General features: G+C 37.9%; 1 protein-coding gene across 1 annotated transcript; it reads left to right on the top strand.

The window, feature by feature from the left end:
• The first annotated feature begins 4,386 nt into the window (after window positions 1–4,386).
• On the top strand, window positions 4,387–7,922 carry LOC122005450 (beta-1,4-xylosyltransferase IRX9-like). Its single transcript, XM_042560484.1, has 3 exons — window positions 4,387–5,448; window positions 6,782–7,040; window positions 7,547–7,922. The coding sequence occupies exons 1-3, from the start codon at window positions 4,751–4,753 to the stop codon at window positions 7,697–7,699; spliced, it is 1,110 nt and encodes a 369-aa protein (XP_042416418.1). The 5' UTR covers window positions 4,387–4,750; the 3' UTR covers window positions 7,700–7,922.
• The last annotated feature ends 14,371 nt before the right edge of the window (window positions 7,923–22,293 follow it).

The raw sequence follows: 22,293 nt of genomic DNA, 5'->3' as shown, positions 1-22,293 counted from the left end.
GTAGGTGTCGGTTTGACCTAGGATATTAGTGAAATTCAAAGTCAAGACCAGGCAGTTCCAAGACTGTCTAAATGTTTAATACTTATATCTTATATTATGTCTGTTTGGCTAACTCTGTGATATAGGAAATCAAAGCTAAATTTAGGGCATTCCAGGCGCCCGGAAGAGATCCAAGTGCTTGGAGGTTCAGGTGACCAGATGGATCCAAGCACCTAGTGTTGGTGGAATATCCCTAGGTTAAGGTTGACCTGCTTGACTAAGCTTGAGTTGGCTCAAACTTGAGTCTTGATGTTTGGATTTCGATATTTGACAATACATGGAGATTGCAGATGTAATCATCTGATTGGGGAGATTGTTGATACAATTTTCCTCTGGTCAAGGACTGACCAGTTAGATGTGAAGAAGAGTCAAGTAGGTCAAAGGGTTGACCGAATACTTGACTGGGAAAGTCCTAACTGGAGGTTAGGCAAGAGTAAGTCCTGGTGAGAGAAGCCAAGCAGTTGGAAATTCTAGTGAGTGAAGCTAGGTGAAAGACCTAGTGAGTGAAGCTAGGCAGTTGGGAAATCCTGGTGAGTGAAGTCAGGTAAAAGACTCAATGAGTGAAGCTGGGCAGGTAGAAGTCCCGGTGAGTGAAGCCGGGCAGTGGAAAAATCCTAGTAAATTAAGCTAGGTGAAAGTCCTGGTGAGTTAAGCCAGACATATGGAAAGTCCTGGTGAGTGAAGCCAGGCAGATGAAAAGTCCTAGTGAGTGAAGTTAGCCAGATGCAAAGACCTTGTGAGTGAAGTCAGACACGTGGAAATCCAGGTGGGTCAAGGTTGACCGGACACCTGGTGTTGGGAAGTCCAAGTAGTTCAAAGGAGTGACCGAATACTTGGCACAAGGAAATCTAGATGGGTCAGGGGGTGACTAAACATCTGATGGAAGGAAGTCCAAGTGCGTCATGAAGGACCGGACACTTGGCACGAGATGGTAAGTCCAAGTGGGTCAAGGTTGACCAGACACTTGGCATGAGGAGAAAAGTCCAAGTAGATCAAAGGATTGACCGGACACTTGGTGAAGAAGTCCCGACAGGTCAAGGTTGACCGGATGCTAGGCATGAGGAGTTCCAACAAGTCACAGTTGACCAGATGTTGGAATTGGGGACCCTTAAGCTTGAGTTAAGCAAGTCAAGGGTGGTCAATCGATCAGCCGATCGATTGAACTGAAGCCCAATCGATTAGCCAATCGATTGGGAGAGTGGTGCGATAAACAGCAACCCAATCGATCGATTGATCGATTGGGAACTTATATCGCGTGCACAGAAGCCTTGCCAATCGATCAGTCGATCGATTAGCAGCTGGAAATCATGTGCGACGCGATAAAGGCTGAATCGATCAAACGATCGATTCAAGCCTTTTCTAGTAGAGCATAGAGGCGCTCTGAATCAATCGACCGATCGATTCAAGCCTCCCCCATCGATTGGTCAATCGATTGAGATGTGACCGTTGCGCAATTTAAAGCCTTTGGCGAGCGATTTCTTCGTCAGTTCTTCGCGAGCTTCATCCCTAACCTCATGCGACTTTCTCCACCGAGCTCACCGACACACACCAGATCTTGAAAGCTTAGAGAGGAGTGTTGGTACACTTTCAAGCAAGTCAAGAGGTGTATTCAAGCAAGAAGAAGAAGCTAGGGTTTCAGCTTCCTATTATAAATCTTGTAAGATTTTACTTGTATTTGCTTCACTTTTTCTTGTTGTTGTATTGTGAGCGTTGTATAAGGCTTTTTCGCCTTTGGTAGTTACTGAGAATGAGTGTTTTCATAGTGGATGAGTGAGTGAGGGTCGGATCCTTGGATTAGTCACCTCTTCTTGAGATGGATACCAAGTAAATCCTCATGTTAGCGTTGTGAGTCTTGTTTCGAGTCTTTCCAGTACATATCAATAACAACGAAGCAAGCAAATAAAGTGCGATATATTTATATTTAATTATTTATATTTTAATTTTTATATCTTTGTAACTATTCAAGGTGTTAGTGGATTGTTCAATGTAAACACTCAGTGAATACAAATCTTAAAGTAAAAATTATTGAAGACTCCGAATCGAATAAAAATAAGGGTGTTAGTCTTATTTTTCTTTCTCTTATTTCCACTTCTTTAACTCTTGTTTTACGAAAAAGTGAAAAAGCAGGGTTATTCATCCCGCCTAGTTCTTTTCAATCCTTCAGTTTTTTGTTTCTTGCTTGGAAGAGTTTCTTCCAGTGAGTTGTTTCTCATGAAATAACTATACTAAACGCCTTTGTATTCGTGGCTTCGAAAACCCGATGCCGGGAGCTAGAGAATGGTATAAAAGTTTGATAAATTCGGCCAGTTTAGTCAATTTTTATTAAATAATTCAGCCGATTCCATTGGTTTGAAAAAAATAAGTTTATTCAATTTCGATTTATTCAATTATATTTAACCGAATAGTCACTCCTATACCACGGGCGTTGCATGTGTGTCTGTCACCCTCCACTACACATCTACCATGCTGTGCGATCGCGGCGCGCTACGAGTCCTGCGACGATAAAGACAAACCAGCTATTTTCATTCATTCCCAGTTCCTTACGCCTCTATTCTTTCCTTTGATTCCTCCTCTTAAAATTAATGGCCCCATCCATTGGCATGAAATAAATACACGTCTATTTCAAATATATATTTTACGTATGAGGTCAACTGGCTGCCTAACTTCGAGTTTGTTAGCCATCGCAGTTTACGCATGTTGCAATCACTTGCGCAACAAAATTTGGCCGCCTCCACGAAGGCAAGTGGAGTGTCTTAATTGACAACTATAATTCATGCCTCGCGCCGCTCGTACTCCCACCTTTCAACGCTATCGCGAATTATTTCCAGTTTTTATATATAAAAAACTCTTTCTCTGCCTGATTCATCAAACTTCTCGCCAAGTTCGGCGCATTTGACTCTACGTTTCTGTCGTCTCGTTCCTCCTCCAATCCATGCATGGAACTAGACTGACTTACTATAAAATACCAACAACGAAACTGTTCATTTATTCACATCGATCGCAAAAGTTCAAAGTTTTGTAATATATGTTACAACGATTTAATAGATCTGGTGTTATCTTTAGTCTAAATGGTTCAATATTATCGTTCACGTCATAAAATATAGATATAATATTTTATCTTACTACGAGGGACTAAGTATCTAAATATCCATGGTGGAGAAAAAGCTCGTCCACAAAGCCCGGAAGGAATTCAATTTATGTGCCTAATTTGGGCCGTAGATGATGGAGACTTGGAATCGCAATATTAAATCATGGACATGGACCGAACTGTGTTATTGACCTTTAGTTCAGATATCAATTTCCATGAATTATAGCAGCTGCATGCCTCGTTAACTTTAATTTTGTGTGGAATGATTTTGTAAATCATGACCGAAATGTTTAAATCAAGTAAAATGATTTAATTATTGAAGGGGCGAAATGGAAAAGAAAATGATGTAAATTAAATAAAAACGATCGGTTTGCACTGTCGCATCTCGTTCCTCTTCCACCGGCATATACAAATGTTTGACTGGGTAATATTTAATCGGGGTGATCACCTATCAAAAATTTTTATCGGCTATCCGTGTAAATTGAGCGGGCAAATTCGAGGTAGATCATGAATAATATTTTTATATACTTTTGGAGATTTTTTTTACGGAGAACATCTCATTACTGAAGTTTAGTAAATACATATTTTGAGTTATTTTTTTATGAAATTTCTAGAAATATATTATCTCTAATAGAAATATATCAGTGCCCCACAAAAGATAGTGATTGAATGGGAGCAGTGGTCGAGGAGATTCACAATTTCCTTAGTCTAGCTCAGTATTACAGAGTTTTACATGATGAATTTCAAAAACTCAATTGAAGGTTCATTACTGTACCAATATTAGTACTTCCCTCTGGTGAAGATGAATTTACACTCTACACAGATGTATCATATCATGGGTTAAGTACAATTTTAATATAGCACGAGCCTGAAAAAACATGAGAAAAATTATCTTATGAATAATTTAGAAACCCAACATTTAATTGCATATTTCATTTAGAAGAAAAATCTATATACAAATTGAAGATAGAACCGTAAATACTTGAATGGTAATTTTATACCCTTCCATATCGTAGTCATGTGATAAAAGACAATTTGTTCGCTCCAGCGCTCCCGCCAACTCGTCTGTAAATAAATATAGAGAAGATAAATCACGAATGACTATTAGTCATTAGTACAAATGACCAAGATATAGAAAAGAACATGTTCAGATACGTTAAATTTTGATCTCAAGATTCTATACGGTAACACCCCATGCCGCCCCGAGACCAGCACATACACACAATTGCTCAACTTAGACATTTATTTGTTGATGCTCCCACTCATTTAATTCATCAGCTCACCTCATCACATCTCAGCTCTCCTCCGCCATGGCCAAACCAAACTAGTAGGTGGCGGGTTTCCTTCAAGCCTCATCAACTCCACCACCGAAACCTCCTCCCCCTGCCCTTTTTTCCTTTCGCTTCAAGCAACTTCGATCTCTCAGTGCCTATTATTCTCTTGAGGATTTCATTCTGTCTGAGGCATTCTGTCGAACACCTGGTCGGTAGCTAGATTTTCGTGCTCTGGTTCGGGCTCGTTTGATCGAATTTCGTCGCCTTTTTTTTTTTTTAAATTGTGTTTGTCGGTGGAGTCTTGGGATTGATTCGGGTGCTCCGGCCGTAGAAGTCGTTCGCGAGGGAGATGGGTTCGTTGGATCGATCGAAGAAGAAGATCCAGCTTTGGAAGAAGGCGCTCCTGCACTTCGTGCTCTGCTTCGTCACTGGATTCTTCACCGGATTCGCTCCGCCTAGCGCTGTCAATCTCTTCTCTGCCAGCGCCGTCGAGCGCTCTCCCGTCGTCGTCGTCGTCCCGGCTGCCTCAATTAAGGCCGCGGAACACGTTGTCGAGCCTGCCGGCTCGACCGCCAACAGGTCCCTCGAAGAGATCTCCAGATCTGTGCTTGTTCCCACCGTCAACGACGTCGACCCGCCGCCGCCCCACGAAGGTAGCAACGTCGGCGGGGCGGAGGAGAAGTCGCCGCATCCGCGCGAGCGGCTGCTGATCCTGGTCACGACGGTGCGGCGCGACGACCGGTTTCAAGGTGCGTTCTTGCGGCGGCTGGCGCACACCCTGCGGCTGGTGCCGCCGCCGCTGCTGTGGATCGTCGTCCAGGCGCACGAGGATGCCGCCGCGACCGCAGCTATGCTGCGGACCACTGGCGTCATGTACAGGCACTTGACATTTAAGGAGAATTTTACTGACCCCGAAGCGGAGGCCGACCACCAGCGGAACGTCGCCCTCAGCCACGTCGAGTACCACCGACTCACCGGGATCGTACACTTCGCCGGGGCATCCAACGTCTACGATCTACAATTCTTCGAGGACATAAGAGATGTCGAGTACGCTCGTTTTGCCTCTTTGTTTTTCCTTATTTCGTTAATTGAAATTAAAAAGTCGAATCAATATTAGCATCTCTGCAACTTTAATCCTTGCCCGATTCAAGAGAAGTCCCATCTTTCTCACATTTGCTAAAGAAGAGTGAAAAAGGGCAAAGTCATGCTCCTTTCCACAGCATTTGACCTTTTCCTTTCAACCCAAAATCAAACTTTTCATCTGTTTGTGTAGTTTTGATAAATTACTGCATTAAATTTTGATTTTATTGCCCTTTTGTTTCCCTCCTCTTGAGTGATTTGACAATGCAACAATGGAGCTTTGAGAAAAAAACTTAGCATTTGACCAGATCTTCGAATTTGACGCACTGTTTTTTTTTCCCTCCCTCGTTTTCTCTTCAAAGAGTCTTCAATCCGCGTTGAGTATTTCCACATCACTGACTTGGTGTCTGGGCGTTGGTGAGAATGCAAAAGTGCCTCAAAATGCGTAATTTTTGCATTGTGTGTAGTGTACCTTGGGTGAAGGGAAACATATGCATTTTGATTGATTATTAGGTAATAGTTCTTGGTTTTCAAAAACTCTCAGCCTTTGCTTGGTTAACGAAAAAGAATCTCAACCTTGCTTCTAAAAAGATCTATTTGCCAAGAGGTTAATGGATTGGAGCGGGTTCTGATCAATGAATAGTTCTATGATCAAGAACAACGGAAACTGTAGAATTAAAGTTGCAAAAGTTGCCCCGACACTTTGCAAAAAGAGATGCCTTTTGTATAAATTAACCAGCCACGTACTAAGAAAACCTTTTTCTTTTCCAGCATAATCCTACTAGTCTTTCTTGTCTATCATGTAATCTCCTGCACATGCATCTGAATCACACAATACCTTGCTTGCCAGCTGCATGAACTGTTACTGTACTTGACAATGCAGGGTTTATCCCTTGTCGGTCCTCTACTTTTTTTGATCTTATTGGGTAATTGCAGAAATACAGTGATTTTTGTTACTTTTTTCCCAATGAATTCAATTCTGCAATATGCCTACTTAAGATCTCACTTTAAGAATGATGTTCATTTATCTTTCCTTTCGTTTTCCAGTTCTCAATTGTCTCACATCTATTAGTCTTGAAACTCTGGATTCAGAAACCAAATTGTAGTAGAGTTTGTTAAAGAAACTGAATTTTTCTAGTTTATAATTCATGGTCGAACAATGGTCACAGTTTGATATGGATGTCAGTATATTCTGATTACTCATTCATGTAATTTAACCATCAACAGTTATATTGCTGTCTCATTCCCCTGCTCAAGCGACAACTTAAGTAGTTCTAAAGCTTCTTATTCAAAATCACAGGGCTTTTGGGACTTGGCCAGTAGCAATTGTATCATCAAACAGGAAAAGGGTGGCTGTGGATGGCCCTGTTTGTAACTCGTCGAAGGTCCAAGGATGGATCTTAAAGGATTTGAGCTATGATAATAGGTTGCTGATCACTAGTACCGACATGAGCCCGAAACCTCGAAAATTAAATATTTCTGGCTTTGCATTCAATAGCTCTATACTGTGGGATCCTGAGAGGTGGGGTCGTCCTACCTCATTGCCTGACACATCACAGGTTAGTAGTCTTTAGCAATTTTTTCATATCAAAATCACCAAACATTTCATTTGCATAAACAGTGCAAAGCAAATTTTCGCTATCATTTTTCCATTTATATAGATAGAGTTATCTTTCATAGAATGATAAATGAAGAATAGTCAGTTACTAGAAAGACCATGTCTTAACTCAGCGTTACTTGCATCTCTTTCATTTTTCTTTCATTGACTTAGCAATCAATTGCAGCACTAACTGATACATATATTAGATGCTTTCCTGATGCGATGACATTAGGTAGCTTTATGTTTGTTTATTTATACTACAAGAAAGCTTATCAAACACCTAATTGGCAACAATTTTTTTTTTCAATTATTAGCCGATGCAAGATGTTTACCAGATGCTTCTCCCTTGTTAGGATTGATAACATGGCCTTGTAGTAACTGGATGGTGGCTTGTCAATTCATCACCCACTACCGTTTTTTTCTTCTTTATAATCATTTAACCCTTGTCGGCGGTGGTGATTTCAGGATTCAATCAAGTTTGTGCATGAAGTCATCCTAGAAGATGAGACTAAGTTGAAGGGTATTCCTGCTGACTGCTCCAGAATCATGGTGTGGCATCTGGACACACCTAGCATTCTCTCCCTGCCTTTCCACTCCAAAAACCAAGGTAGAAGGTAGACAATGAGAGGATGAACCATAATAGAAGTGTAAATGAGAGAAAGAGGAGAAGAAAAAATGTTACTTTTGATTCTTATTTCAGTTCTTTGGGCCAAAGGGTTTAGGTACACTCCCAAACCATATTTTTTTGCCATTACACCATGGTATTAATTTCATGTAGTTGGTGACTTTATAATTGAGGTTGGTAAGCACATATATATAAATATATATATCTTGTTACAAATGCAATAAGACAAGAAATTCAAAGCAAGGAAGCAATCATCAATTCTGTTTAAGAACTCTCCTCTTTTGTGCTTTGGAAGCATACTCATGCAATGTTTACTAGTCTCCAGAGATTGTTCCTAAAAACAGAGAAAAGAGTGTGGTACAGTGGTAAAATAATCAGAAGAATAATAGAATAATAAAAACTCGGATTTTGCTTATGAGTGAGCATAAATTATGTTCCAAATTCACCTAGGCGGATAGATTAATCAAACGAAGTCCGAATGCCTAAATTATCAAGTTTCTATAAGCTCATATTACTCCATTGTTAAACTCTACCCATCTGTTGTATGCTTGTATAGAAACCATCGTATCTAAAAGTAAGTGATTGAAAACTTGTAAAATATTGAATCTCAAATGGAACGAATACCATCGACTTTTAAATATACATTTGATATCAGATGAATTAAAGGGAAGACGTCTACTTTAAAATTAGTCCGATGAAGCCCTAACACCTTGATTAAATAAAATACCCAAAACCTACTTCTCTTCCTTGCAAAGGTTCTTACAAATGTTTTAGCACATTTTATAGTATTGACCTTACTCGTGTATGGGCCAAACTAGATTTCTTTCGGTTCTCTCAACAAGAATTCAAAGCTCACCATCACTGACCATGTGTAGATAATGATAAATGCGAACGTAATCTGGCCACGCAATGAATGGATAAAGTCGTCGTCTATTCTTTGTTTGCTTCTGCATCTGTCCCAACAATACAACAATGCAGAAGGGCCTTGTTAGGTGCTCCCTCATTTACACACGAGATTGTGACACATTAGTAGAGTTCTTCCCATCTGTTACTGTAAAATTCTGCGAAAATTGAGGGAAAAAAAGTTTGCAAAGCTAAAGAATGTCATAAGAAACTTAATCATATTCTCTTTCGTGTTTGCCCATGGATATTGACTGAAGAGAAAGAAGGAAAAAACAAATAGGAGCAGGTTAAAATAACTTGACTTTGTAATTGATACTGTCTTATGTTCAGAGAGTGGTTATGGAGTTCCAGAGTATGTCATCAAATAATAGAAAAGAACTCTAAATGCTTAAATAGTTGTCACAGAAATACCTCATCAACATTAAAAAAAAAAAAACAATAATAATAAAATAAAAAATAAAAGCATAGAATTAATGGCTAATCCATGCAGAGGAACCTTCACACACATATATAGTTTCTATCCGTTCAAGGAGTAGGATCCGATTAAAATTATTTGATCATTTTTTATTAATAATTATAATTTATTATTTATTATTATCCAAATTCTATAAATAGAGAGTTCATTTCATCATTTCCATACACATCTTCTCTACTCTTATTCTCTATATATTTTCAACTCTAAATCTCCATTTCTACACATTTTTATTTTCAACTTTCATGTACAATAGGCGGAGATCGTGGAGGTTCATCATCATGATCTTAGAAGTAAAAGTAAATAGTAAATCTGCATGAGAACCCCAACATTTAATCCACCAATGATGATGTTGGTGCAATTTCTCTAGGTCAAGGTTGACCAGATTGACTAAGTTTGATTTGACTCAAGCTTGAGTCGTAATGTGTAAGTTTCAATGTTTAACAATATATGAAGATTGTGTTGACAATGTATGGAGATTGGTCGCAGGAGCAATCGTCCGTTTAGAAAAATTGGTCAAGGTTGACCAGTTCAATGTGAAGAAGAGTCAAGTAGATCAAGGTTGATCGGATACTTGATTGGAAAGTCCTAATTGGAGGTTAGACAATTGGAAAGTCCTGGTGAGTAAAGTCAGGTAGAAGGAAAATCCTAGTGAGTGAAGCTAGGTGATGGGAAAGTCCTGGTGAGTGAAGTTAGGCAATTTAAAAGTCCTAGTGAGTGAAGCTAGGCAGTAAGAAAATCCTAGTAAGTGAAGCTAGGTGATGGGAAAATCCTAGTGAGTGAAGCGAGGCAATTTGAAAGTCCTAGTGAGTAAAGCTAGGCAGTAAGAAAGCCCTAGTGAGTGAAGCTAGGCAGTGAGGAAGTCCTGGTGAGTGAAGTCAGGCACGTGAAAATCCAGGTGGGTCGAGTGTGACCGGGCACATGGTGTTTGAAAGTCTAAGTGAGTCATGGAGGACTAGACACATGGCACAAGACGGTAAGTCTAAGTGGGTCAAGATTGCTCAAAAACTTGGTGAAGAAGTCCCAGCAGGTCAAGTTGACTAGATGGTCCAAACAGGTCACGGTTGATCGGAGGTTGGGTTTGAGACCCTAGATTTGAGTTAGTTAAGTTAGGGTTGGTCAATTGATCAACTGATCGATTGAACCAGAGCCCAGTCGATCATCCGATTGATTGGGGCAATGCCAATCAATCAGCCGATCGATTGGAGGTTATTCGCGCAAAAGAGCAGTGTGCTCCCCAATGGATTAGTCGATCGATTGGGCTACTCCAATCGATCGGTCGATCGATTGGGGTTCAATTTCTTGCAGTGACACGAGGAAAAATCGGAATCGATTGGTCAATCGATTTTGGGGCTTTTTGTGAAAGCACAAAAATCTTCTGGATCGATCAGTTGATCGATCCAGCTATACCCAATCGATTGGTCGATCGATTGAGATATGACCATTGCGCGAGATGTAGGTTTTGGACGGCTGGGATTGCTGTGATTTGACATGATAATCGATTGGGAGGAGACTCAATCGATTGGGAGCCCTAGATCGCGTAGATATAAAGGCGATAGCGAGGTTCAAAACATATATCTCTTGACTCCATCTTCTTTGCTATTGTTTACCGAACCTAGAGCCTTGGAAGACAAGTGTTGCTGCACTTTCCAACTGGTCCAGAGGAATCTACAAGCTACAAGAGATCTGTTGGAACCCCAAAGTTATTTTTGGTGTGATCAACCAAGTTAGGTTAGGTCTTGTTTTGGTTTGATCCCTGTGTCTAAGTGTGCAAGAGCTTAGGAGCATAGGAAGTCGAGCAGAAGACGCGACTAGCGAGAAGGACGACACGGGAGAGAGCCGATGGGCTCGGCGCATCCGAGGGACAAGATGTTGCGGAAGAGTACACCGGTGGACGAGAAGGACGTGTGCGATGTTCGAGGGATGAGAAGTCAGAGCGGGAGCCTGCTCAAAGAGAAGGTCGAAATTGGGTTCGGGTGAGGCTTATTTCGGTTGGCCAAAATCACCCAGGCGATCGGAGCAGCGGAAGATCTAGAGTGGAGCTAAGGAGCTACTAGAGGCGCCTTCAACAAGAGTTGAAGGTGCCTTCGCGACCTTCAGGCAGAAGGCGCCTTCAATGGCAGAAGGCGCCTTCAATGGCTGAAGGAGCCTTCAATCAGCCATGGAAGGCACCTTCGACCAGACAATTCTGGCCGTTGTGGAAAAGGATAAAGTTTTATCCTTTGCCTCATTGGAGGTGCCTTCCAGCCCTATGGAAGGTGCCTTCATCCCGCGGATAAAATTTTCCAGGGGCTATAAAAAGACTCCTGGACCTAGGAAAGATGTAAGAACTTGTGTATTCATTTCCTAGTAATAGTCTGAGCTATTAACGAGTGTAAGAGGCTTCTCCGCCTTCACCGAAGGAGACTTTCTTAAAGCTTTCATTTGTCTTGGATTAACAACCATCTAGGTTGTAACTAAGTAAATTCTGGTGCCTCTTTCTTTATTTTCTTATTGTTTAATCTTATTTGCTATTGCTGCTAACTTGAGTTGAAAGATCGAGAAGGTGTTTGTTTTTGTGTTTCAGGCAAGTCAACTCTTTCCAACCGGCCTACCCGGTCCAACAAGTGGTATCAGAGCGAGGTTTGCTTCAGGAGAACTAATCGTCGAATGAAGCACACGAGATGGTTGTTGGTTAATCCTACGAAAACGTACCGGTTCCACTGTACAAAAATTTTTGTTCAAGTGTCGAACCTTTCCTTAAATAACATATTGTATTCTTTAGAAGTTAAATTAGGAATCGCAGACAGAACTTAACATCATTGATTCCAAATTTAACTTATCTGTTCTTACTGATTTAGATTTGAATCGCAAGCGGAACTTAACACTATTGATTCAAATCTACCTAAGTTATTAATTCCATAAATATTAATTTCCAAAATTGACTTCCAGGATTGCATGGCGAGGCACATGGCCTTCTTGGATATGGGAGTAACCACCACCGCCTAGGCAAAGCCTTTTAAGGAAAGCTAATATTTATTTCCTTAAATAATTCTAGGTTAACCAAAAAGAACAATCGAATCACAAATTTGAAAAAGAAGAAAACACAAACTCATAAAATTATTTCGAAAAACTAGATCTAATTGTCTCTTGTATTTAGAATTCTACAAAGAAAATAACTAGTATGATGCGGAAGAAAACTACTAGTTATACCTTCTCTTTGTAAGCTAATGACCTCGAGATCTTCTGCCGTATTCCTCGCCTCGCCTTGGACATCGTGTGGGTGACGATCCTCCAAGATGAACACCACCCAAAAGAACTTCTCCTCTTCTTCTAAAATTCGGCCACCAACACCACCAAGGAGAAGAGAGCAAAAGGGAAAAGAGAGAAGAGAGGGAGGGCCGACCACTTGATAATCTCCAAGCAAGAGAATAAGAATTGTCTCATGAAGCCCTCTCACCCCTTCTTTTATATTACTTGCCCAAGGCAAATAAGGAAAAACTTTTTACAAAAAATAAAATCATCCAAGAGTTTTTCCTTTTTCCTTTTAATTTTTCCTTTTCTTTCCTCTTGATTGAATCAATCACTAATTTTAATTTTGTGATGATTTTAATTAAATTAATATGGTCAGCCACTTGCTTGGGCACCAAGCAAGGTGGCCGGCCACCTCATCAAGGGGTAAAAGGAATTTTATTTTTATAAAATTTTACAAGAAAAACTCTTATAAAATTTTACAAGCTCTCTTTCCTAAAGTAGGAGTTAAAAAAGGAAAGTTTCTAAAAATTAAAACCATGTTTTAAAATTTAAAAACTCTCTTATAAAATTTCCTTTTTTAACATGATGATAGAAAATTTTAATTTTAAAACTTATCTTCTTTTTTTCTTAAACCATGAGGATGGTTAAAAAAAGGAAAGTTTTAAAACTTTTAAAACTCTCTATTAAAACATGTGGCCTAATTCAAATAAGGATAGTTTAAAAATTAAAATCTCTCTTTTAAAACTTATAGTTTTCTACAAAGAGAAGATTTTAAAAATTCAAAACACCCCTCCTATTTGAAATAATTGTGGCCGGCCCCTACATGCTTGGTCACCAAGCAATAGGGCCGGCCCCTATAAGAGGAAGTGGCCGGCCATTGTTGGTCACCAAGCAATGGTCCGGCCCCCTTCTTGGATACCAAGAAGAGCCTTACATTTGGATGTACTTGAGGCTGTAATGAGGCTACGACAGGGACCTAGAGGAGAAATTAGTTTTGGCCTTCCGATGAGCTTGAGTATCCCGTGCTCGCCTCGAACATACAACTCAAGTTCAACGATAATAACTCATTCCACTAGAGAGTTATTACCGCACTACCGCACCAATCCCAAATTACATTATGGGCTCCCTCTTATCATGAGAGTGTTAGTCTCCCTGTGTTTAAGATTACGAATGTCCACTAATTAAGTAAGTTACTGACAACTCACTTAATTAATATCTAGCTCCAAGAGTAGTACCACTCAACTTCATTGTCATGTCAGACTAAGTCCACCTGCAGGGTTTAACATGAAAATCCTTATGAGCTCCTCTTGGGGACATTCTCAACCTAGATAACTAGGACACAGATTCCTTCTATAATCAACAACACACATTATAAGTAATATCATTTCCCAACTTATCGGGCATATTGATTTATCGAGCTAAACCTCACCCTTTGATAAGTCAAAGAAATAAATATTAAATATATGCGCTTGTTATTATATTAGGATTAAGAGCACACACTTCCATAATAACTAAGGGTTTTAGTTCTTTTATTAAGTCAGTACAAAAAAAACTTACCTAAATTGTCCTATTCAATACACTTAGAGTGTACCAGTGTAATTTATTAATCAAAATAAACTAATACTTAATTACACTACGACTATTGCGATGGTTTGTTCCTTTCCATCTTAGTCGTAAGCAACTATTTATAATTTATAAAGAACCGACAACATGATCTTCTGAGTGTGACGCCACACTCCATGTTATCTACTATATAAATTAATTGAACAATTACATTTAACAAATAAATATAGAAATTGACCAATGTGATTCTTTTATTTCAACAAATAAATGTTTACAAAAGCTAAGCTTTTAGTATACACTCTAACAATTGTCGGACCAAGCATTTGTTGGAATGTATAATAAAAGCCTAGCTTTTTATATAAATATTTACTTAGAAATAAGAATCATATGGGTCAATATCTACATTTATATGCTAAATGTAGTTGTTTAATTAATTTATATTGTAGATAACATGGTGTGTGGTGTCACACACAGAAGATTATGTTATCGGTTCTTTATGAATTATAAACAGTAGCTCACGACTAAGATGGAAAGGAACAAACCTTTGGAATAGTCGTAGTGTAATTAGGTATTAGTTTATCTTGACTAATAAATTACACTAGTACACTCTAAGTGTATTGAGTAGGACCATTTAAGGTAAGTTCTTTTTATACTAACTTAATAAAAGAACAAGACCTTAGTTATTATGGAAGTGTGTGCTCTTAATCCTAATATAATAACAAGCACATATATTTAGTATTTATTTCTTTGACTTATCAAAGGGTGAGATTTAGCTCGATAAATCAATAGGCCCGATAAGTTGGGAAATGATATTACTTATAGTGTGTTGTTGATTATAGAAGGAAACTGTGTCCTAGTAATCTAGGTTGATAATGTCCCCAAGAGGAGCTCATAAGGATTGTCATGTTAAACCCTACAGGTGGACTTAGTCTGACATGACGATAAGGTTGAGTGGTACTACTCTTGGACTAAGAAATTAATTAAAGTGAGTTGTCAGTAACTCATTTAATTAGTGGGCATTCGACATCTTAAACACAGGGAGATTAACACACTCAGAATAAGAAGGAGCCCAAAACGTAATTTGGGATTTGTGCGGTAGTTCAATAATAATTCTTTAGTGGTATGAATTATTATTGATGAAATTAAGTTGGGTGTTCGGGGCGAATACGGGAAGCTTAATTTCATCGGGAGACCAAAACTAATTTCTCCTCTCGGTCCCTATCGTAGACTCTTATTTATAAAATATTATACCCACCAATACCCATATTTATACCCATCCTAATGGGGCCAGCCAAGCTAGCTTGGAACCCAAGCTAGGGGCCAGCCAAGACTAATAGGATGAGCCAAGTATGTGGCCGGCTAATGCTTGGAGCCCAAGCATGGTGTGGCCGGCCCTAAGAAAATTAAAAGGATTTTTATTTTTAAAATTTTCTTATATGGATTCCATGGTTTTAAAAGAGAGTTTAAAATTTAAATCTTTCCTTTTATAGCTTTCTACAAAAGATTGAGAAAAGATTTGATATCTTTCCTTATTTGTAGATCGAAAGGAAGATTTTAATTTTGATAAAACTTTCCTTTTTTGTAACCATGTTCATGATTTAAAAAGAGAGTTTAAAATTAAATATTTCCTTTTATAAGTTTCTATAAAAGATTAAGAAAAGATTTGATATCTTTTTTTATTTGTAGATTGTAAGGAGATTTTAATTTTAAAGATAACTTTCCTTTTTGGAAATTATCCACATGTTTTAATAGAGAAATTTTAATTTATATATTTCCTTTTTTAACCAACCATGAAGGGATAAATTATTAGAGAAATTTTTATTTTAAAATTTCTGGAAACAAATTAGGAAGTTTTAATTCTTGTTAAAACTTTCCTTATTTGGGATTATGAGGTGGTCGGCCATATTGTTTTAAGAAAAGGAAATAAGTTTTAATTAATTAAATTTTCCTTTTCATGGCAAAGTAATAAGAAAGTTTTTTATTTAAATTTTCTTTATTTGCTAAGACCAAGGATTATAAAAGAAGGGGTAGGGGTGCCTTCATGGCTAAGAGAACTCTATTCTATTCTCCTCCTCTTTTCCTTGATGGTGTGGCCGACCCTTCTAGTTCTCCCTTCTCCTTTTTTCTTTCTTCTCCTTGGCCGAAACTCTTCATCCTTTAGAGCTTGGAAGGTGGCCGGATATTGCTTGGAGAAGAAGGAGAGAAAAGAGGCTTTGTTTCTTGCATCCCTTGGAGCTTGGTGGTGGTGGCCGAACCTCTACATCCTTGGAGGAGTTTTTGGTGGCCGAAACTTGGTGAGGAAGAAGAAGGGCTTGGGTGGTTCTCATCTTGGTAGATCGTTGCTCACTCAACGTCCGAGATAAGAAGAGGAATACGGTAGAAGATCAAGAGGTCGTTGCATACAAAGAAAGGTATAACTAGTAATTATTTTCTGCATCATACTAGTTTTTCTTTGTATGAATTCTAAACACAAAAGGCATATGATTCTAGATTTTTGAATTAGATATTCGAAGTTGTGTTTTTTTCAATCTTGTGATTCGATTGTTCTTTTTGGTTAAACCTAATGTTATTTTAGGAAATTAAATATTGAATTTCGTTAAGAGGCTTTGTCGAGGCAGTGGTAGATGCTCCCATACCCAAGAAGGCCATGTGCCTCGCCATGTTTGACCTGAGAGCCAATTTCCAAAATAAATATTTAATTGAATTTGTAACATAGGTAGATTTGGATCAATAGTATTAAGTTCCGCTTGCGATCCAAGTCTAAACCATTAAGAACAGATAAGTTAAATTTGGAATCAATAATGTTAAGTTTCGTTTGCGATTCCAAATTTAATTTATAAAGAACGCAATAGGTTGTTAGGAAAGGTTCAACACTTGTACAAAATTAAAACCCCCTCTTACAAATGTTGAGATTTTGTATACGTCCACACTATCGTGGCATACAAAATTCACGATGTTTGAGATAAGTTTATTTGTCAAGATAATAAAATTAATGGGTAAAACCCTCTTACAAATGTTGGATTTGTATATGTCCACACTATCGTGGTATACAAAATTCACGGTGTTTGAGGTAATTTTATTTGTCATAAAGATAGGTTGACAAGGTTATTAATGGGTAAAACCCTCCTCTTACAAATGTTTGATTTTGTATACGTCCACACTATCGTGGCATGCAAAATTCACGGTGTTTGAGGTGTTGGTGAATTTAAATGATATTATTTTATGGAATTAATATTATTTTAAATTCAAAGTTTTGACCAAATATTTGATCAAAGATAGACCAACTATTAATTTTATTTGTCATAAAGTTAGATTGACGAGATAATAAAATTAATGGATAAAATCTCCTCTTTGATGTTGTATACGTCCACACTATCGTGACATACAAAATTCACGGGGATTTTAAGATGTTGGTCTTGACCAAATATTTTTGTGATTCTTAGGATTTCAAATGTTGTCAATCCCCTAGTTGTTATTCTATAGAATAGACTTTGTTGTCCCAATTATAATGATTGGAAATAAGACTTGGACATTAAGATGGACTGTCCTCTCAGAACTGAGAACAATATAGATGTATTTTATTCATTAGTTGTTGAAATATGTTTAGTGGTGTTATCTACCAATACCTAGTGTGTAGATACAGGAGCCACTGATCATGTCTGCAATTCATTGCAGGGGTTCCAGGAAACCTGACAGCTATATGAAAGGGAAAATACCGTCTACATGGACACTGCTGCAAAAGTAGTAGCTGTTGCAGTGGGAGATGTTTATCCTCCGATAGGAATAAAACATGGATAAATTGTCTTTACATACCAAGTTTAGAAAGAACTAGTTTTCAGTTTCTAAACTATTCAAAGAACTTGATATTCTGCCTCTTTTAATAACAAAGTTGTTGTCAAGAAAAAGAGGGAAGTTATCTGTTCTGGTACGTTGGTTGGCAATTTATAAACTCCCACGATGCAACAAATGGAAATTAATAACATATCTTCTAACTCTAATAAGAGAAAGCAACCTTCGAAAATGAACCAATTATATCTTTGGCATCTAAGGATAGGTTATATTAACTTGAGTAGGATTCTAAGGATAATAGCCGATGAACTTTTGGGTTCATTGGTAGTGGAAATCTTTCCAACCTGCGAGTCTTACTTGGAAGAAAAAATAACCAAGAAGCTTTTTAAGTCTAAGGGGTATAGAGCCAAAGATGTATTGGAATTGGTTCATTCTGATTTGTGTGGATCTATGACTATCCAGGTAAGAGGTGGATTCGAATATTTCGTCTATTTTATAGATAACTATTCAAGATACAGATACATTTACTAGATGCGCCGCAAGTCTGAGTGCTTTGATAAGTTCAAAGAGTACAAAGCTGATGTGGAGAAACGTCATGGTAAAAGTATCAAGACACTACGGTCTGATCGTGGTGGCGAATACCTCTTAGGAGAGTTTAGGAATTACTTATCAGAGATCGGGATTCAATCCCAATTGTCTGTACCTGGTACACCCCAACAGAATGGTGTAGCAGAACGAAGGAATAGGACTCTTATAGAAATGGTTAGATCGATGATGAGTTATTCAGAATTACCAAATTTGTTTTGAGGATATACTTTGGAAACGGAAGTGAAGATAGTACCTTCTAAGTCAGAACTCTCTACTCACATAGAATTACAGAATAGGCATAAGCCTAATTTAAAACATATTCGGATTCGGGGTAGTCCAACACATGTGCTAAAGGGAGACACTGATAAGATGGACAGGAGTTCACTTGTTTATGGGTTATCCTAGAGAAACGAAAGGAGGTTTATAGTTCTAAAATCAGAAAGTCATGGTTAGCACCAATGCTTGATTTTTAGAAGAGGACTATGTAATGAATCATAAGCCCATAAGTAAATTTATTCTTAAGGAAATAATAAAGGACACATCTAATCTAGTACCAACTGTATAAGATGAGATATCACAAGAAACTGCAACACGTATCACAAATGATACACAATTACAGACGGTGCCTCGTTGTAGTGGGAGGGGTGTTAGGCGACCTGAAAATTCATGTTTTGGAAGAGTCTTTGGACTTGATCCCTGGTGAATATGAACCTGATCCCCGAAGATATGATGAAGCACTTCAAAATAAGGATGCAGCACTTGGCAAAGAGCAATGAATACAGAATTAGAATATATGTATTCTAATGAAGTCTGGGAGCTTGTAGAATAACCAAATGGTGTAAAAACCATTAAGTCCACAATAGAAAAAGAAGGACAGACGGGAAAGTTGAAACTTTCAAAGCAAGGCTTGTTGAAAAAGGGAAACTTTTTACCGGTAGTCATGCTTAAGTCTATCCGGATTCTTTTATCTATTGTTGCTCATATGGATTATGAGATTTGACAAGAAGATGTCAAGACAACTTTCCTTAAAGGAAGTCTTGAAGAAAGCATCTATATGAAGCAACCAGAGAGGTTCATTGCAAAGGGAAAAAAGCAGCATGTATGTAAGCTCAATCGGTCTATGGACTGAAGCAAAACTTCAAGGTCTTGGAACATCCGGTTGAATGAAGTAATCCAGACCTATGGATTTATTCAGTGTCCGGATGAGTTTTGTGTATACAAGAAGTGTGATGGAAATATGGTGGTATTTCTTGTACTATACGTAGATGACATTTTTGGTAGTTGGAAACAATATCAAAGTGTTGTCGGAAGTAAGGGTATGGTTGTCCAAACAATTCGATATGAAGGACTTGGGAGAGTGCGCACATATTCTCGAGATCAAAGGGATCACAAGAAAAGAATGTTGTGCTTATCCCGAGCTTCATACTATTCTAGCTCGTTTAAGTATGCAAGACTCCATGAAAGGTTTTTCTACCTTTTGTGCATGGAGAATCTTTATCTAAAGAGATGTCTCCGAAGACATCAAAATAGATAGAGGACATGAAGGCAGTTCCTTATGCTTCAGCTATCGGAAGCCTAATGTATGTAATGCCGTGTACGAGACTAGATATCTGTTTTGCCCAAGGCATAGTTAGCAGATATCGAAGTAACCCAGGACCGGGATACTAGACTGTCGAAGTAACCCAGGACCGGGACTAGAGATTATATGCTCATTTACAAGGCAGATAATTTGATCCCTGTGGGTTACACGGATTTTGACTTCCAATCAGATAGAGACAATAGTAAATTGACCTCGGGGTTTTGTGTTTACTTTAGGAGATGAAGTCATAACAATGGAGGAGTATTAAGCATAGGTGCTTTTCTGGACTACACCATAGAAGCTGAGTATATGACAGCCTCTGAGGCGGCCATAGAAGTTATATGGCTCAGAAGCTTCATAATGGACTTAGACATGATTTCTGGTTTGCCCAAAAATTATTACAATTTATTGTAATAATAGTGGTGCAGTAAAAAACTCAAAAAAACCATAAGTCCATAAGGCAAGTAAACACAATAGAGCGCAAGTACCACCCAATACGAGACATCGTATAACGAGGAGAAGTTGTTGCTACCTAGGTTACATCAGGTGATAACCTGGGAGCTCCTTTCACTAAGGCCCTTAAGGCAAGAGCTTTTGATGGGCATGTTGAAGGGATGAGAATCAGATGTTTGGCAGGATATATGGCAGCATAGTCTTTTAGTATAAGTGGGAGATTATTGGAATGTATACTAAAAACCTAACTTTTTGCATAAACATTTACTTAGAAATAAGAATCATATTGGTCAATATCTACATTTATATGCTAAATGTAGTTATTCAATTAATTTATATTGTAGATAACATGGTGTGTGGTGTCACACACAGAAGATTATGTTATCGGTTCTTTATGAATTATAAACAGTAGCTCACGACTAAGATGGAAAGGAATAAACCTTTGGAATAGTCGTAGTATAATTAGGTATTAGTTTATCTTGACTAATAAATTACACTAGTACACTCTAAGTGTATTGAGTAGGACCATTTAAGGTAAGTTCTTTTTATACTAACTTAATAAAAGAACAAGACCTTAGTTATTATGGAAGTGTGTGCTCTTAATCCTAATATAATAACAAGCACATATATTTAGTATTTATTTCTTTGACTTATCAAAGGGTGAGATTTAACTCGATAAATCAATAGGCCCGATAAGTTGGGAAATGATATTACTTATAGTGTGTTGTTGATTATAGAAGGAAACTGTGTCCTAGTAATCTAGGTTGATAATGTCCCCAAGAGGAGCTCATAAGGATTGTCATGTTAAATCCTGCAAGTGGACTTAGTCCGACATGACGATAAGGTTGAGTGGTACTACTCTTGGACTAAGAAATTAATTAAAGTGAGTTGTCAGTAACTCATTTAATTAGTGGACATTCGACATCTTAAACACAGGGAGATTAACACACTCATAATAAGAAGGAGCCCAAAACGTAATTTGGGATTTGTGCGGTAGTTCAATAATAATTCTTTAGTGGTATGAATTATTATTGATGAAATTAAGTTGGGTGTTCGGGGCGAACACGGGAAGCTTAATTTCATCGGGAGACCAAAACTAATTTCTCCTCTCGGTCCCTATCGTAGACTCTTATTTATAAAGTATTATACCCACCAATACCCACCTTTATACCCCTCCTAATGGGGCCAGCCAAGCTAGCTTGGAACCCAAGCTAGGGGCCGGCCAAGACTAATAGGATGAGCCAAGTATGTGGTCGGCTAATGCTTGGAGCCCAAGCATGGTGTGGCCGGCCCTAAGAAAATTAAAAGGATTTTTATTTTTAAAATTTTCTTATGTGGATTCCATGGTATTAAAAGAGAGTTTAAAATTTAAATCTTTCCTTTTATAGCTTTCTACAAAAGATTGAGAAAAGATTTGATATCTTTCCTTATTTGTAGATTGAAAGGAAGATTTTAATTTTGATAAAACTTTCCTTTTTTGTAACCATGTTCATGATTTAAAAAGAGAGTTTAAAATTAAATATTTCCTTTTATAAGTTTCTACAAAAGATTAAGAAAAGATTTGATATCTTTTTTTATTTGTATATTGTAAGGAGATTTTAATTTTAAAGATAACTTTCCTTTTTGGAAATCATCCACATGTTTTAATAGAGAAATTTTAATTTATATATTTCCTTTTATAACCAACCATGAAGGGATAAATTATTAGAGAAATTTTTATTTTAAAATTTCCGGAAACAAATTAGGAAGTTTTAATTCTTGTTAAAACTTTACTTGTTTGGGATTATGAGGTGGTCGACCATATTGTTTTAAGAAAAGGAAATAAGTTTTAATTAATTAAATTTTCCTTTTCATGGCAAAGTAATAAGAAAGTTTTTTATTTAAATTTTCTTTATTTGCCAAGACCAAGGATTATAAAAGAAGGGGTAGGGGTGCCTTCATGGCTAAGAGAACTCTATTCTATTCTCCTCCTCTTTTCCTTGATGGTGTGGTCGACCCTTCTAGTT

This window comes from Zingiber officinale, chromosome 7B (assembly GCF_018446385.1).
Source record: "Zingiber officinale cultivar Zhangliang chromosome 7B, Zo_v1.1, whole genome shotgun sequence".
Taxonomy (NCBI): Eukaryota; Viridiplantae; Streptophyta; class Magnoliopsida; order Zingiberales; family Zingiberaceae; genus Zingiber; species Zingiber officinale.
This window is presented reverse-complemented; position numbering and strand designations above follow the sequence as displayed.